This window comes from Danio aesculapii, chromosome 3 (assembly GCF_903798145.1).
Source record: "Danio aesculapii chromosome 3, fDanAes4.1, whole genome shotgun sequence".
Classification (NCBI taxonomy): domain Eukaryota; kingdom Metazoa; phylum Chordata; class Actinopteri; order Cypriniformes; family Danionidae; genus Danio; species Danio aesculapii.
The window spans coordinates 27,002,365-27,020,941 of record NC_079437.1 but is presented as its reverse complement, the minus strand read 5'-3'; the positions used below and the strand labels follow the sequence as shown (position 1 = coordinate 27,020,941).

Here is an 18,577-nt window from a genome sequence, read left to right as displayed (position 1 = left end):
TGATGATTAAATGTTAAGGACAGCGACTCAGGACTTCATGTACTGTAAGGATTGTCTATACAAAATACAACAAACAGACCTGAGAGGCAGAATAGAGCTTCTTTTCTTCGGTCCGTGTCATTCGTTTGCTCCATTTGCTTATTTACATTTAATCAGCCTCTACAAATTGAGTGAAGCTCCTGTCTCTCGCTCTCACAAATGCCTTCAGGTGCTGAATCACATTTAATGAGCTTTGATTTGCCTCGCACTCGCTGCTCCTGTATCATACAGACAGAAATGCCTTATGGGATATTGTTGTTACATTAGCGTACGCTGACAACATTCATAGTGGCACAGTGATATACACATGCGTATAAAAGAGCTCGTCTGTTTTCTTGACCAATGAAGCAAAAGGAGACATGAGCTTGATTTAGTTTCCTTTATGCGTGAAAACAGCACATATCGCCATTTGCCATTTATTTAATCTTGCGTCGACACATACTGAGTGTGAGAGACTTCACTTGCCCTGCAGCCTGTTCCGTTCATGTGTCAGTAAACACATGCTTCATTGAGAGCTCCTAGAAAAAGTCCACCATCAGTCCTCAAAAGATGACAATGTCCCCTTTTCTGATTTTAAGAATTTGTTCTCTGAAAATATTCAGAAACGAGTCTGTACTTGTCAAGAGTTCATATGAGGGTTACTCCTGCAGTATGTTTTTGTACTCTGTGTAGGTTTAAGCAGTTAATATGATTGCAATGTAGTTTGGGAAATGATTTACTTAAATCATGGACCATTTTGATGGATGTAAACAATAACATTGGTCCTAATGTATTTCCTGTATTACATTTTGAATCTCCATAGCTTCCGAGAATCCAAAATAAATTATGTTATGGCAGCAGTTTTAGCATCAATATATAATTAAATTGCCTCTTGTTGCAGTTATGAAATAGTTTGGTAACAAAGGAAATGTTCATAAGCCAATGCCACATTGAAATGGTCTATACCAGTGGTTCTCAAACTGCAGATTTTAGCTCCAATTTACCTTGACATGCCTGCAAGGATGTTTCTAGAAAGTCTAGTAAGAGCTTGATTAGCTAGCCCTGGTGTGTCTGACGTTGGAACTAAAACCTGCTGGACACTGGCCTTTCAGGACCAAGATTGAGAACCCCTGGTCTATACAGTATGTAAGGCTTTCTGAAATGTATAGCCATCTTTGTAATATAAATCTTATATCTGCAAATGTATTCAACCTTGAGTTATTGTATTATTATTTTTTTCATTTATTTATTTTTTTCTCACCAGAACCACAGTGATCTTGTAACAACATGTACAGCAGTTTTTGTTAGACATTCAGATGCTTGAAACCAAAGACAAAAATAAAAGGAAATTATAAACCAAGTTTAGAGAGATGTAGTTGCTGAGTATTCTCAAGAAAATTTCAGAGGGAGGACCAAATGTGCCAGAACACCTCCAGGCTGTCCGCGTGATCTTAAAGTATTAAAAGTTGATTAATCAATGTAGAGAAATTTAGGCCCTTAAAGTATTAATTATTATTTTGCAAGGTATTAAATTGTATGGTTGTATGCTAATGTTTGCCTGAATTAAATCTGCGAATATAAGGATGCTGTGTAGTTTATGAAATCCTACTAGATTTGACATCATGCTGCTTTGTTTGCTGCAGTAACCAGGGCAACACCATTATATCTGCAGTTCTCTAGGCGCCAACCTACTGAATTAGCTAGATTTAATGGATTTTTATTCAGTATATGAATAATGTTTTAGTTTTGGATTAGTTCCTTACATTAATATTTAGTAAAAATACTGTAAGTTTAAATCTCACACCTTTTTTTTTTTTGTACATTTACGAATATATGGTAAGAAGCACAACAGTCTGGGAAAGCATTTTGTGGATTTAATTCCAACCCAACGATCAAATATGTAAATAACCAATTTTAAATGTGCTTAATTTGTGCAGCTCAAAAGTATGATTGGAAATTGAGTAGTAAAACCCCATCCTAATTCCTTTATTTCAACCTTGAGTTAAAAAAAAAAGTAATAATAATTATAATTAAACAGCATTGGATTACAGTTATGTTTTTAAAAAGTCCGTCGAGGATATTTTCTAACAATAAAATTAATAAAAACATTATAACATCAAATAATATTGAATGAAATTATATATTTCTATAAATATGTTATAAATAAACAGTTTTAAACCAATTAAAGTGCAAAAGAACACAACCACCAAAAAACAAAAAAACAATAGAGAGTAAAAATGTGTTGTTTTGACAAATATTATAAATCTGAATGGCTCTTGGACAACTTTTTATTTATTTATTTTTCTTTCAGGCCAAAATGTGCATGCTATGTTATAAATTGTAATTGATGAAAAGAAGCAAATGTAAAATATGAAGATCTAAATCTCCACTACCTCATTATACTACATTGCCAATTACCAACACGTCTTTTTGTGAGATTAGAAAAAAACGTATTTCCCATTGAATTATGAATGTACTGCATAACCGAAATGGCACAAGCAGTAGCAGCTGGTGTCATCCCATAAACGCGTTTGTTTTTATGTGCAAACACTTGTTTCAGTCGAGCTCACAGGACTGAAAGAGCCAGATGAAGCATTTAGGACAGAATAAGCTCATCAGCAGGAGGCCTGAGGTCAAACTGTTGATCAGAGGCTTCACAGCCGCTCCTGATGGGAAGATTTTTAAAAGGTCAAAAAAATCTTAATAATTATGCTGTCTTTGAAGATGTCAAACCTCAAGTGACAAATAATGACTGAACAGATAGATGGATGGATGGATGGATGGATGGATGGATGGATGGATGAATGGATGGACGGACGGATGGATGGATGGATAGATAGATTGATTGTTTTTTCTTTCTTGATATCAAAAAGCTTGTGTAAACAATATTCCAGATTACGGATACTCATTTTTTTTGCCATAGTTTGTCTATTGTATCTATATGTGCAAATGCTCTCTGCTGGTGGTTGCTGGGATTGCTATTGTGAGTTTTAAATCTGAAGTTTAATTTAAAGAAATGTGTGACTTTTGTCAGACTACATACAAATGAATTCCACTTCATTATGTAAGAAATTACTGTTCACATCGCAAGTAATACATTTCACAAAACTAACTGTTAGCTTTTAAATACTAAAACTGTTACATTCTGTTGACTTCAGTTTTCTAAGCCATATAGACATTTATATGTAAAGACATTTATAAATATTTAACTGTGGTTTACAGTATGTGAACTGATATTATTCAGGACTTTGTATAATAGTAGTATCATGCTTACTATAGTTATTGTTAGGAGAGACCGTATCATTTATCCTCCTCAGCCTGCTGTTGCCTCCAGCTCCGACTGACAGATGTGACTGCTTAATTCAGCTGCTGTATGCTTTGGTGTGCTTGTGCGTTTACATTGTTCATTAATAAACATGCAGTGTAAAAAGATGCAGCAGAGTAGGTTTGAAGATATTTTGTTGTCTTCTTTTTAGGTTACAATCATCCAGCCTTAATGAAAGTGATGACCAATCCAAATAATGTGGTAAGTCGAGCACAGTATTAACCCAATGTGTGTTTATTTACGGATGCTGCATTTCATAATAATAAATGATAGTACGTTTAATGCATTTTTATTTATGGATATTAGATTCACAGTGATTTGATTTCTGGTGTTGTGTACAGAAATGCATTTGAATTTGAACAAAATTGAATTTATGATCAGTATACTTTAAAAAAACGATTTCAAACATTACAACAGAAGTAAAGGTAACAAATTAAAAGCAGTAAAAACAGTATTTTTATGTTATTGCAATTTAAAATAATTGTTTCTGATTTTGAAATAGAAATGTATTGCTGTGATTGAAAGATGAATTTTCTCAATCACTTCTATTTTTCAGTGACATGTTCCTTCAGAAATCATTCTAATATGTTGATTTGCATCTAGACACACTTGGATAATTATGTGTAAAACTGATCGTGAAACTGATTTCAAAGGTGTTGTCATCATGTTTGAAAATTGGGCTTTGTATGCCTTCATGCTGTGATGCAATTTTATTTCCAGCTAATTGCTATAGTCATTTGAAAAAAATCTGTGTACTGTTTTGTACTCCAGAGGGTTCAAGAACTGCATTCAAATTGCTTTGCCTGTTCCTTTTTAGGTATTTTAGGCTAATTTTACAGGAATGCTAAAGACTTGAAGGTATAGTTCACCCAAAAATAAAAATTTCCTGTTAATTTACTCACCCACATCATCCAAGATGTAGGTGACATTTTACACAGTACAATATATTTTTAACGGAGTCTTTGGTCCTTGATGATTTATATAATGGCTGTGAATGGTGATAGGTTTTTTTAGATTACAAATAAATACATATAACTGATTCTAAATCAATAACCATAGCACCTGATTACACACTGAGGTCTTGTGAAGTAAAACGATCAGTCCATAAAATCAAGTGAACATTATGTATAATATTGGTAGTTAAAATCCACAGCCTGATCAAACAGGTATTGACGATTTTGCGAATGCATTCCATTTGTAGTCTGGTCACTTTTGATGGCAAAAAAATGAGAGAGCTCACTTGGACAGGGGGTCAGGTCATGCAGTTTGTGATATTTAGTTATGCATACTGCTCAAAAAATAAAGCGAACACTTGGAGCTACATTGTGTTGTTTAAGTGTCCCCATTATTTTTTTGAGCAGTATGTTTGTTTATTATATATTTAGATAGATATTTATGATTGTGTCACCAGTACTTGCGCTTTTGAAATCAAAAGCAACCACAAATTTTTATAATGCACATAAAAACATACTGTATACACATAACTGAGTAGGATAAACATTTTATTCGATAAGAAAAGATGCGCATAAACTATGATAAACACTTTTACTGAACAAATTCCAGTATGAGCATTAAAAAAGTCATGTGATTTTGTTATGAGATCATGTGATGGTAAAAATGTGTGTAAATGGACAAACCAGCAGGCTGAGCACACTGTAAACCATCTGAAATGTTGGTTTGGTCTTTCTAAAACGCTGTTTCACTATTAGTATTATTATATTATTAATTACCTCCAGAATGGTCAAGAGCGTCTGTGCTTCACGTTACATGCCTTCACACACCACCACGCGTTCATTGCGTGTCAGCATACTGTCTTATGAGGTGTAAGTAATTTATAAATAAAGAAAAGATTCATGCAGCTTCTCCTACCACAGCAAATTCCATTTTTAGTGTTGATGTTTGGCATCAGTCAATCAGGAAGTGACAATTTTGTTCTCTTTGATTCATTGGATGGAAACGCTGCTTTATTCTTCTTTTATGCCATATTCCAGTTTTGCCCATAAATTTAGTTTGCATCTTTGGATGTAAACATAGCTACCTACATGTTTGATGACCTGGGGGTTACTAAATAAAAAATTTTTTACTTTTGGTTGAAAAAAATGACTCTCCCTTTAATAGGAAAGTACATAAATGCAGAAAAGTAGGAACATTAATACAAGATAATAAAATTCTTAGGATGAATGTTTTGTTTTTAACAGAGTGCATTTGTCAACCGGCCGGCACTTGGTATTCTGCCACCTGAGAACTTTCCAGAGAAACTGGCGGAGAGCCTGTTGTCGGTGAGTGTTAATGCACACATGAACGACGCTATATCAGCGTTTCCAAAAACTGTCAAACAAGCTGATAACAGCATATGTGTCCTGCTGATAATACTGAAACTGCTGAAAAGTTGTTTAAAAAGCTTTTTTGCAAACCTTTGCCTGTCTTGATCTGCCTCAATAATGAAGCAGCAGATCCCAACTCTTTAAGATCCTCTTCATCTTAATAAAGTCCTTTTGTTAATTTAACCATTACCTTCTTAAATAATTGTTTTTCAACATTAGCCTGAAGTTATTTGTTGTGAATGAATCTTTCTTCAACATCAGATCGCTCCCAGTGGGATGACAAAAGTGCAAACCATGGCCTGTGGCTCCTGCTCCAATGAAAACGCTTTCAAGAGCATGTTTATCTGGTACAGAGTGAGTGCACTTTCCTCAGTTTGCTCTTGCACACACTGAACAATCACAATTGGAAATAGATTACTGCTATTACTGTAAATAACCCTTTAGATATAAAATGAATGATCATTTTTGATCAATGAAACCATCATTTTTTTTTTTTCTGGTAAATTTTAGCGTTTTAATTATTTTTGCTGAAAATGTAATTTGTGGAAATTGAACATAATAGGAGAATGGTATACAGGGTTTCTGCAGGGTCTTAGTCTTAAAATGTCTTAAAATCCAAATTTTAGGCCTTAACTGAAATGTTGTGTTGTAGGTCTTAAATCTTTTTCAAACAGGTCTTAATTTTCCTTTGTTCATGTATTGCTACCAAATCTTCCCAAAACCAATACAATCACCAACCATCATCTCAATAAAACTTTAAACCTTTTACTTCAAAAGGTATTTTTTAATTCTGTTTATCATAATGGTTTAATTATTTTCCTCACAATAACATTTGTTCAGAAGTTCTCCATCTATTTACTGCTGAGGACACCGACCTGGACAGCTTGTTGTGCATAGATTTAGTTTATTATAGTTTTTAAAACTTTTAAAAGAAAGTTTATGTTGGAATAAAGTGTGTAGATACAAGTAGAGCTAGCTTGTTTTTACACACGTTAAATATTTTGCTAAGAAATAAAATCTAAAATATAATATTTTATTATTAATGTATTATTGTATTGTTAAATGTATTAAATTATAAGATTTTTTTGGATTGGGTAAATAAAAATCTTTTCCATCTGTGCCATTTTAAAAAAAAATCGTTGGCCTTTAGCCTTTTATGGGTCTAAAATTGCATTCATAATGGTCTTAAAAATGTCTTAAAGTCCTAAACTTGGTGACACCTGCAGAAACCCTGTTACAGTAAATTAAAAGATCAAATTAATACTTTGCGCACACTATAATTCATACATATGATCATTCACCCAACCCAACCCATGCATAAACCAGGACATATCTTTATGTAAATACATTGTATTGTATTTTCTTTTTTTTTTTGTTACGCAAAAAGCATTAGTATATTGTAAAGATCATTTTGTAAATTTCTACTTCAAATATATATCAAAACTTCATTTGGAATTTCAAACAGTTGTTTTAAATCTTTAAATATTATCCTTAATCAGTCAATACATTTTGTAGTTGGACAATATCTAATATTATTGTGCAAAAAATAAACTGCACAAATAAATGACAATGAAAATTCCAGTTATATTACATTATTGCAAATTAGATTTGTCATTTCATACCATTGTCATTTTGTATTCATTTCATCAATTAATTGTCATATGATTAATAGCCCTACTTTATACGCATGAATATCTCCTAGATCAGGGGTTCCCAAAATGTTTAGGCTGCGACATCCGAAATAACAAAGCCAGTGACTCACGACCCCCAATATCCTCTGAGGTGGTTATAAATATAGAAACCTTGTACACACACTAACAGGCCCAAGTCTATTCTTCGTTTAATTTTCTTTTTATGTATGTGTGTGCTATAAATGTGCTAGAAAGTTTAACCTGGTGCCTTAAACTGCTACATCTGACGCTATTGCTGTGTCTTTGATATAATCACCCCAAGGGTCACAATCCAATCGAAAAAAAAAAAACATTGAAAGGCTGTAACTATAAACTACTAGTTTTATCATCAGTAGGCTATGGATAAATATGGTAATTCGAATGGTTTAAAAAAGTTAATTAGATTTTTGGAACTCACCAAGCGACACCCCTTCATTGTCCTCGAGCCCCCCTTTCCCACTTTGGGAAGCACTATCCTAGATCATCTGATATCTTTTATTTCTCTCTAATGGTTTCTAGAATAAAGAAAGAGGATATGCAACCCCATCCGAAGAGGAAGTCGGCACTTGCATGGTCAACCAGGTTAGAGAAAATATTAAAGACACTCATTATGCGTACAATTTTCCACCACAAAACTCATAAATTATATACACACGATTTTCTCTCCCTTTCTCTCTCTCTTAGAGTCCTGGATGTCCAGATTTGAGCATTTTGTCTTTCATGGGAGCTTTCCATGGGAGGACTTTGGGTAAGTGCTTGAAAATTGTGTCTTTTGCTAGAGCTCAGATTCAGAGATCAGTGTCCTGGCTTTTCATATATTTTGCATTGCATTTGATTTCCTGTGGAGCTATTCGTATCAGATGACTTCATTCGAACAGCAGATGTTTTGTTTTGCCTAGAACATTGGCTCTCTAATATGCGTGTTTGTGTGTGTGTGTGTGTGGTGTTGGATTTCAGGTTGTCTGGCCACAACACATTCCAAGGCCATCCACAAGCTGGACATCCCATCCTTCGACTGGCCCATCGCACCCTTCCCGAAGCTGCAGTATCCTCTGGAGGAGTTTGAGAGGGAGAACGCTCAGGAAGAAGCCCGCTGTCTGGAGGAGGTCAGAGTCACACATCTCTCACATGCAGGGTTTCCGTAGCTCATGGAATTTTTGGAATATCATGGAATATTAAAAGGTTCATTCCAGATATTGAAAATCAGGTTTTTTTTTTATACAGGTCCCTAAATATCAGGCACTTTTGTTTGTCTCTCAAATCATTATGCCTCATTTGCATTGAGCAGTAAGATTTAGAAACTATGGTTTGATATAGGTCACCCTGATCAGGTTTGCATTTCCACTGTGAAAAATGCCCTTTTGCTAGACTTAGTGTACACCAAAATGTTGCGATCAACATCATTCTCACTCCAAAAAAAAAAAAAAAAATGCAGTGAGGGTTAGTGAACTCGGGTTCGTTATTTCAAATTTTACTGTTGTGGATTCCTCACATTTTTAAACACCATTTTAAATAATAATCCATTTATAAAATGAACAGAATAGTTATTTATTTTGTTTGTTTCAAGAAGACAACAAGCTTTGTTTGACCTCAGGACAACCAAGGTTCATTACTGCGCAACATCACTTTATCATTACGGTCTCATGTCTCTGCTGTGTATTTAAAAATGCCACTTCCTCTGTTGCCATTTTGTCTGGCTTGTTCTATCTGCTGGTGATTATTTTATGTAAGCCAATAGCGTTCAGCAGTGAGTCTAGCTCCAACTTTTGACACTTTTCTGTTGTGGGATCGTGGAAACTGACATATTTGAGTACTGTACCGATCCATTAATTTTCATCAGAGGTGCAAAGGATACTGGGAAATCATACTCAAAGAACCATTACTTACATAAAAATGTAGTGCAAGTAGAGTAAAAATATCTGTTGTAAATATTACTTGAAGCATGAGTAAAATGTAGCCATTTTAAAAGTGCTCCTGGGTAGAGAGTATTACACTGAAAGGGTGATGCATTTACATGTGAAGCATGTACACATTCTGTAGTACATTTAGTTATTGTTTAAGGCTATTCGACAATTTCTGTCATCATATTGCAGATATCTGTCACCTACTCATCAGTTACATTAAACCAGGGGTGCCCAAACCTTTTCTTATAAAAGGCCAAAAACCAAACTTGATTGAGGGCTGTGGGCTGAAGGTAAATATAGCAAACTGTATTACATTAAAGTTGCCATGAGTTATTTCCGAATTTATTTTCCTAATATAAAAAACTAGAAAACATTGCTTTATATGAACTAATGCAATATAATTTAAAAGATTATATATATAATAAGCTTATTACAGTAAAAACAAAACCAAACCCGTTTATTTCACAATGAAGTTCAATGCGGAATAATGACACAAGCCAAGCTTTTGCATTGATTTGCTCGCGATGTTATGTGCATTGTCCTCTACTGGTCGAGACAGAATTTACATCATTAAAAATCCGATTCATTTACAACATTTAATTGAAATGCTTTCAGTTTGCTTTTTTTGTTGCTCAACTATAAAACAGACAAAAAGGTTACGCTCAATTCAAAATGATGATCTCTGTTAAAGGGATTCTCCCCAACGCTCCCCATCATTCTTCTTCTCTTCTCAGATAGGATGGTGGGCCAAATCAAAGCTTATTGTGGGCCAACTTTGGCCCGCGGGCCCTAGTTTGTACATCTCTGGTCTAAACAGTGTCTTGGTCATTGCGTGTAACAATTTGGTGTTTTCTGTGTCTAGAGGTTGTTCTGTATGATTCAGCTTTTCTGTCTGCACTTTGATTAGACGAGAATCACAGGACTGAGGATTCTACTTTTTTCTTATCTATGGAGATTTGGCTGAAGTAGTGACTGCAGTTTGAGGGAAAATAGTGGAGTAAAAGAACCGATACAGCACTAAATGTATTCAAATGAAAGTAAAAGTACACATTTTTAAAACTACTTAGTAAAGTTCATTTCCTAAGACAACCTACTCAATTACAGTAATTTGAGAATTTTTAATTTGTTACTTCACTCCACTGATTTCCTTTTATCAAAATGTAAATTTTCTATACCGTCATGTTTTTTAATCGCATCTTTTCACACATTTTGTCTATTGTTATGGTGAGGCTTTTATTCAGCACCATTTTATTACCGTTCGTCAGCTACCAGTCACTTAAATTGCAAGCATTCACCAGGCTGTACCTGTTAATTAAGGAAAACATGAAAGGAAAATGTACATTTCAAGTGCTTTGGTTACAAAACGATTATTTCAAAGACTAGGTTTTAGAGGGCTCTTTTTTCTTTTAATTGCTTTTCAAAATGTTGAAGTAAATTAGCTGATATTGAATGATATTGAAGCTCAAACAATCGTCATATTATTCAAAGCACAATTGCGCCTTGTTTTTCCATTCATTATAGGCCATGGAAATTCAGTGTTTTAGTCGGAGAAAGTAAAAGAATTTGACATTTGGTTAAGAGTGGGAACCCTGAGGTGTTCAGGGCTTCGTGTAAAATCAGCTCAGTTAACAGCTCCATAAGCAATTAAATTCTGGATTACAATGAGGCACTCATAATGCCTCATTATTTAATATTTTAATAAATGTAGGAATAAAATACTACTTATTTTCACTTAGACTTGATCTAAAAGTATAATGTGAAATGAATAAAACTATATTAATATATCTAAAGAAAAAGAAAACTTACAGAACTTTATTTTAAACACTGAATAGTATAACATCTTAATGATAGCAAGCTGATATGTACAGGTAGATAAAACGAAATACTAGATCAACTTATGTCATTTATGATGATGATTATTATTATTAGCTTTTAAATTATATATTTTCTGCTGGTTATTTTAAGTGTTCATTAGTTTATTATGTACTTTTGTGTTAATTTAGTTTTCTTTAAATACTGAATGTATTTTTTGATGATTAGTATTATTAGCCTTTAGCTTCTATTTCATCAGTTTAAGAAGTGTTTAGCGTTTTTGTTTTGTGCTTTTTGTGGTTTTGCTATTAGCTTTTTCATTTTGTAGTTTTGTTGTCTTTTTTTAAAACGTTTAAGTTTCTAAATTTGTTTCAGTGTATACTTTTTTCATTTTTATATTTTATTTCCTTTGGTTAGCTTTTTTTACTTTAATTTTGGTTCGTAAACTACTATGATTTATAATTATACTTTAGGCAAGGCAAGTTTATTTATATAGCACATTTCATAATTCAAGGTGCTTTATATAAACAGGAATAAAAGAAACAAGAATAAGAAAATAAAGACAACAAAGAATAAAAGTCCTTAAAAACAGAATAAAATGGATTAAAACAGGTGTTAAAGGAATGAAAAAGAAAATTGTAAAAAAAAAATTAAAAGACATTTATGTACTTTAGGTTTTAGTTTTACTTTTAAAAAATGGATTTATGGTCTAAATCAGGGGTGAGGAGCCTTTTTTTCTATCAAGGGTAATTTACATTTTTGTAATGTCGTTTAGGGGCCACACTAAACCATTCAACACACTGTATATATCACTAACCTCTAATGCGATGGTTGGAACTGCTTCTCTGTGGCAAGGCCACTTAACTTTTCAAACGGTAATGTAAATTTATTCATTGCCAAAACAACTTGCTCAAACAAATCCTCCGCTTTGCTAGTGTTGTGCATGGCTTGCAAAGACAGCAATTCCTCCATCGTTTCAAACTCGGCAGTAATTCCGTGCGCAAAGATGGCTAGGTGGGTGGTATTCGTTATTGTTGTTTCATCACAAATAGAAAAACTAGAATTTTTTTTCCAGTGTCATTAAGTGTTGTTTCAATGTTTTGTGCCATATAAGATATTCGTTCTGCAACAGTTCTTCAAGATAAACTTGCACCAGATAAAGTAAAACTTTTCCAGAATGTGAGCAGCTCCGCAGCGGCAACAAGACACTCTTTCACGAACTCTTCTTCTGCATGAGTTCTGAGTTTTTTAGCTATTAGCTCACTTACAGCAAAACATGTATGAATATCATTCTCTCTGTCAGAATGTGGTTTTGAAAGCTGCATGTTGGGCACCCAAACGCCGCTGAAGAGTGTTTATTTTATCCAAGCGCATTTGTTCTTGCAGCTCATTGAGTTTAGCATGCTTTGAGTTGTAATGACACTCGAGATTGGCTTTTTTCATCACTGCAAGTGCATCCCCACAGACTCAGCACACCAGCTTGCCTTTGACTTCAACAAAAAAAAAAACATTTGTCCATCTTTCATGAAAACCACGACATTCTGCATCATTTTTTGCCTGTTACCATGATTATCAGTGATGAGAACTTCAAAGTCGCAAACAATGCGTGCATATTGCATGTTCAAGCCAATTATAACTCTGACGTAGGGATGTACGTATTTTATATTATTATATAGTATCTATAATATTATATTTCTATTTTATTTATTTTAAAAAATATATTTATTTACTGCCACATTCTGTTTTTTATTTTATTTTCTGAGGTGTGATTATGAGTTGACTGATGGGCCGGAACAAATTGACTCCCTGGCCGCATACAGCACGGAGGCCTGACTTTCTCTACCCCTGGTCTAAATAGGCAACTAAATAAATACTATAAAACAAACCTTAGACACTGCATATCCAGCAGGATTGCCGCAAAACAGATTGACAGCTGTTTTTTCTTTTGACTAAAAAGCAATTACAATCCTTTCACCGCTACATTTGCAGGTACAAGATTTATTATGTCTGAATACATTTTTAGGTTGAGGATCTGATCGTGAAGTGGAGGCAGAAGGGCAAACCGGTGGCTGGCATTGTGATCGAGCCCATCCAGGCTGAAGGAGGAGACAATCACGCCTCACCAGACTTCTTCACCAAACTGAGAAACATCGCACGCAAGGTAAAGCTCTTCATTTGCAGGATAACTCTCCTCTAATGCTTCATTATCTATCACAGTCTTCCTCACTCACTGCATCTCTGCCTTGAAGTACTGTCAGAAGGGCACTCCATTTATGAATATATAAAATAAGACTCTTTGAACTATCGAATAAAAGAAGACACTCGCAGATCTGCAGGAAGTTCTTTTATCTGCTCTAATTTGAGTCTTTCTGAATGTGATAAGGCAGGACACAATAGGACATAATCTAGCTGTTATAATAGCAAAAAATGGCATATCAAGGGGGGGGCATATCTTAAAAATCTGAATATATTTGGGTGTCTGGTGCATCTGGAAAATCAGAAAACATGAAAAAGGACAACCTAGTGAACTTGTTTTGGTAAGCCTTTCTCTGCAACACTGAGGGAAAAAGCACCATTCAGATTTGATTTACTAGTGATATAATATTACATGCCTCAATCTGCATGTTTCCACCCCTAGCAACACTGCAGCAGGTGATATACTGGACCTGTTTACTGGCTGTAGCAGCTTGATTTACAGTGTCTGTGCACAAAAAACAATAACAAATGTTTGGTTTTTGGATCTACCAAGTAACCTAGAAGTCTCTGTAGATTCCTGACTTAAAAACCACTGAGGAGTCAGCGTCAATGGCATAGTGGTTAGTCCATCAACACATGCGCTTTGGTGCTCACGGCGACCCAAGTTCAATTCCCGCCTCGAGGTCCTATACAGACCTTTCCCCTCTTTTTGCTCCCCACACTTTCCTGTCAATACTCACCACAGTCCTATCCATTAAAAAGGTGAAAACCCTGAAAATAAATCACAGGGGAAATTGTTACATATTTGTACAGATTTACACTATTCTCCTGCCTGCCTTAATTGCTAGAATGTTCCACGATATTAAATATATTATGTCTTTTAAAGAGATTTTCTCTTTATTTATGTTAAACTGCTTTGACCGAATCTATATTGTAAAAGATGCTATAGTAATAGGGTTGGATAATTTGAATAAAATCAAAATCTTGATTAATTGGACATTTTAACTCACCATTAATCAACTATTATTTTATTTATTTATTCTTGCTGACAATTTTTGTGCAGTAAATATGCATTTTGCTTTGGTATATGCTGCTTTTGTTGCTCAGTTGTCTCAGTGTTTAAGTTGTCCATGCTCAACATGTTGGTGGAATAACATGGAACAGACCAGGGTAACGTGACTTCACATGCCTGGAAATCGACCTGGAAAAATTAAATCGATTGTAGGTTATGAATGCCAATTTTGATTACTTTTCGATTAATCTCCCAGCCCTGTATAGAAATAAAGATGAATTAAATTGAATAATAATAATAATAATAACAATGTTCACTTGAAATGGAGTGTGTCAATGTTCTGGAGGTCTTGTCTGACTGCCAGGGTTCCCACTCTTCTTGAATCTACTTCAATTTCAGACATCTGCTTCAAGGCCTGGAAACAGTTTCTTGACAGTTTTTATTTTAAGATTAAGAGTTATTTCAACAGTTGTACTCGATTGTCAAACACAGAACAGAAAAACAGAGAAATTCTGAAATTAAAAATCTCTACAATAACACTAACAAATGCTCATTTGATTAATAGTTCAGAACCAGTATTAAATGCAACATCTTTGAAAATTACTCTTACATTTATGTAAATATTAAGTGTAAGTGAAATGAACCTCTAGTTCAAGTAGAGTAAGGACTTTGACGGTTCTAAATATGCTGGCGTATGAGTTACACAAGTGCTTGATTTAAAATGATGGTTCTTTTAAAAATCCTTGAATATGCTGTTCATGAAGGCATGGGAACTCTGGACTGCACTGGATTTGACAGAGTGAGCTGACAGATGTTTGTTTGTGTCTTCTTTATTCAGCATGGCTGTGCTTTCCACGTGGATGAGGTTCAGACTGGCGGAGGAGCAACAGGCAAGTTCTGGGCCCATGAGCACTGGGGTCTGGATGACCCTGCGGATGTGGTGTCCTTCAGCAAGAAGATGCTGACCGGAGGATATTTTCACAGAGACGAACTGCAGCCTGACAAAGTAAGAGCTGTCACAAACATCCCCTCGTGCAAAATCAGTGGTGAATGGCGTTATAAAGTGGTTTAGGAGCTGATGATTGTTCAGTCAGAATAAATGATTGCATGTCCTCAGATGAGGTTCATTCAGTTGTCTGCAGTTGAGCATTAGCGCCCCCTACTGTTGAAAACATGCTTTATGTCTGCATCCTATGGGCTAAATACTCAATCACACAGTAATATATTGACTACATTTATTTACTTTTTATTAAATGGTAAGTTTGCACAACAACAATCACAAGAACTATGCAAGAACTATTTATGCATCCTTTTGAATTTTTGTAATGATTTGTTCCTATTAAGAATAATAAGTAATAATATTAAATACAGTAAAATAGTGATGAAACTTTTAAAGTATGTGCAATATTAAAATTCACAGTGTTTATTTTGCTAGCGCACATTGTTTATCTTTAGGTGAACAATTAATCTGCACAATTAATCAACTGAATTTTTTGTATTTCTTTTGGTAATCTTTAATCAAAGTTTGAGCGTTTCCTTTTGCGTTTGGAGTGGTGGTGCTTCTCTTTTGATGTCAGTTTGATGGCTTCCTCCTCAATATTCTTAGCCATGCCCCTCTTACTGTTAAGCTGCAGTCACATTGGACTTTTCTCCCCGTAGACTTCCATTCATACGCACGTGAATGCATCAGACCGAAAGCGCAAGGTTGTGCGTCAAGTTTCGAAGTTCGCTGCATTGCAAAGTTCAAGCTTGGTGAACTCTGACCTGCGAAATCGCGTCACTTGAGTGCTTGAGACCAATAGAGATTTAAAGCATGACCTCTCTGGACAAAAATTTTAAATATGTCACACTGTGCCCCTTCAGCCCTACAGAATCTTCAACACGTGGATGGGAGACCCTTCAAAGAACCTGTTCCTATCAGAGGTGCTCAATGTGATCAGGAGAGAGAACCTTCTGGAGCAGGTGACTCGTTCAGGCAAAGCTCTTCTGCAGGGACTCTATGCTCTACAGGTACAGCCCGCTTCATCATACACCACTCTATCCACTTGTTAAGTCTTCACATATGGAATACTGTTTCTGGGTCCAAGCTGAAAATATTCGTTTAATGACCACTTTTTAGTCACATCACCCATTTAAAGGGATTTTTATATAAAATCATAGTGTACACATCAGTCTATGGGCTTGCTGCATTACACCAATATTTTAACAATTTGGCATGCATATATATATATATATATATATATATATATATATATATATATATATATATATATATATATATATATATATATATATATATATATATATATATATAGTGATAATGATTTTTGAAAGTATTACATCACTTTGTAAATTATTTTTCCATTTAATGAGTCTCCCTATACTGTTTGATATAGCACTTGAATCCGGAAGCCGCTTCATGTAACGTCACACTTAGCAAGCGGGATTCTACAGGCTTTACAGGCAAATCAGTTTTTTCATCCACACGTCAGTTTTGAAATGTGAGTGAAATATCAGTTTTGAGGTTTAAAAAAACATTTTTAATTTAGTTTAATGGAAAGAAAAACATCCAAAATACATTTTTAAGTGTTTCCTTTTGTGTTCCTTTTAGTTTGTGACCTAGGAACACAAAATGTTTATGTTACATGGAGATAACAGCAATATCATTTGCCAAAAACACAATGTATGAATAAAAATAATCAATATTTATTTTATGCCAAAATCATTTGAATATTAAGATCATGTTCTGTGAAGACTTTTTGTTTTATACCAAATTTTTTTATTAGAAACATGTTTTCCTGAGAACTTGATAACTAATTTGCACTACTGTAAAAGCAATTTCTTCAATATTTAGATATTTAAAAAAAAATCTTAAAACCCTCAGTTTATTCCTCCAGTTTAAGATGTGGTTAACTTATCTCACTCAAAAATTGCACATGGAAAAAAATTTTGTTATGGAATTACTGATAGACCCGGACGGAATCTGCGTGCGCAGATGACCGCAGGTTTTTAGTCCATCATTGAGTCTAGGCATTAACTGGTGTAAATGTGTGTAAATTTATATTTATTCAGTTTTTTAATTTATTTCACTAATAATATTGTGATACAATAATATTAAATGTTCGTATGATTTATTTACAATACAGTTTGTAAAGTAATATGTTCTGTCTTTTAGAAGATACATTATATGAGAGAATTACTTTGTTTACCAAATAAGTGGATCTAATTGGATTTGCACTGTAAACATTGTTAAAAAAACAATATATATATATATATATATATATATATTTTTTTTTTTTTTTTTTTTTTTTTAGCTATGATACTCCTAAAATCATTCCGTATAAATCCGCAGATTTTTTTTTACAAAAGTTTCCACAAAAATTACAAAAAATGTCCACATATTCTGCCTGGCCCTATAGTTATTGGTAACCCTGGGAAGTTTTACTATATATGGCAAGCATTTTTTTGATCATCTGGACCAATATAATGCCGATTATGAGCAGCATTGTACTGTTTTCTATGTTCACTGCATGTATGCCTCTTTGTATTTTCATTGAATCTATTTATATGCCCTAATTGTTTTTAATAATAATTAAATTTATTATTATTCTTATTATTACTATTATTTACTTTATATTATTATGCTTATTTCGTGTATTTTTATTGCTGTTGTGTTTGGTAATTATTGTAAAAGGTAAAACAAATAAAAACACAACCCCACAACAACAAAAAAAACCTCAGATTCTAGATCTTTAAATAGTTTTCTCTTAGCCAAATATTGTCACATCCTAACAAAAACCATACATCAATGGAAATCTTATCTATTAAACTTTCAGCTAATGCAGTCATCTCATTCATCAATTGGGTAAGCATGGTGATAAATAGTACTTATTTTTTTCTGTCTTTTACCCTATTCACCTTAATGGTTGTCTTATGAGGATGTTCATCACTCCTGCAGCCGGAGACAGACTGACAGTGTAATCCATCATGTCGTGTAATGAGTGTTTGTTGTGGATTGATGATGGTTTCTTCATTTTCTTTTGTAGAGTCAGTATCCTCATCTCCTGAGCGGAGCCCGTGGTCAGGGAACATTCTGTGCCATCGACGCCAGCAATGATGCCACACGTGACTCCATCATGCTGAAGGCCAGGAACAAGGGTACGCCATCACACACACTATGTCCAGAGTTGACATTTACTGAAAGATTTTCTTTCTTACAGCAGAATTATTTCAGTATTTTCTTATTTAAATGATATTCAAAAATTTTAAAACAATTGTTATTGTAGTTCCTTGTTATCACTGACATGAATACTCAC

General features: G+C 34.1%; 1 protein-coding gene across 1 annotated transcript in view; it reads left to right on the top strand.

The window, feature by feature from the left end:
* abat (4-aminobutyrate aminotransferase) overlaps positions 1–18,577 on the top strand; it is a 46,181-nt gene that overhangs the window by 21,807 nt on the left and 5,797 nt on the right. Inside the window, exons 6-15 of the mRNA XM_056453536.1 lie at positions 3,495–3,544; positions 5,542–5,622; positions 5,929–6,021; positions 7,857–7,919; positions 8,022–8,085; positions 8,295–8,443; positions 13,077–13,214; positions 15,100–15,267; positions 16,125–16,271; positions 18,308–18,419. Of these exons, the coding sequence (XP_056309511.1) occupies positions 3,495–3,544; positions 5,542–5,622; positions 5,929–6,021; positions 7,857–7,919; positions 8,022–8,085; positions 8,295–8,443; positions 13,077–13,214; positions 15,100–15,267; positions 16,125–16,271; positions 18,308–18,419 (1,065 nt within the window). The remainder of the gene's footprint in view (positions 1–3,494; positions 3,545–5,541; positions 5,623–5,928; positions 6,022–7,856; positions 7,920–8,021; positions 8,086–8,294; positions 8,444–13,076; positions 13,215–15,099; positions 15,268–16,124; positions 16,272–18,307; positions 18,420–18,577) is intronic.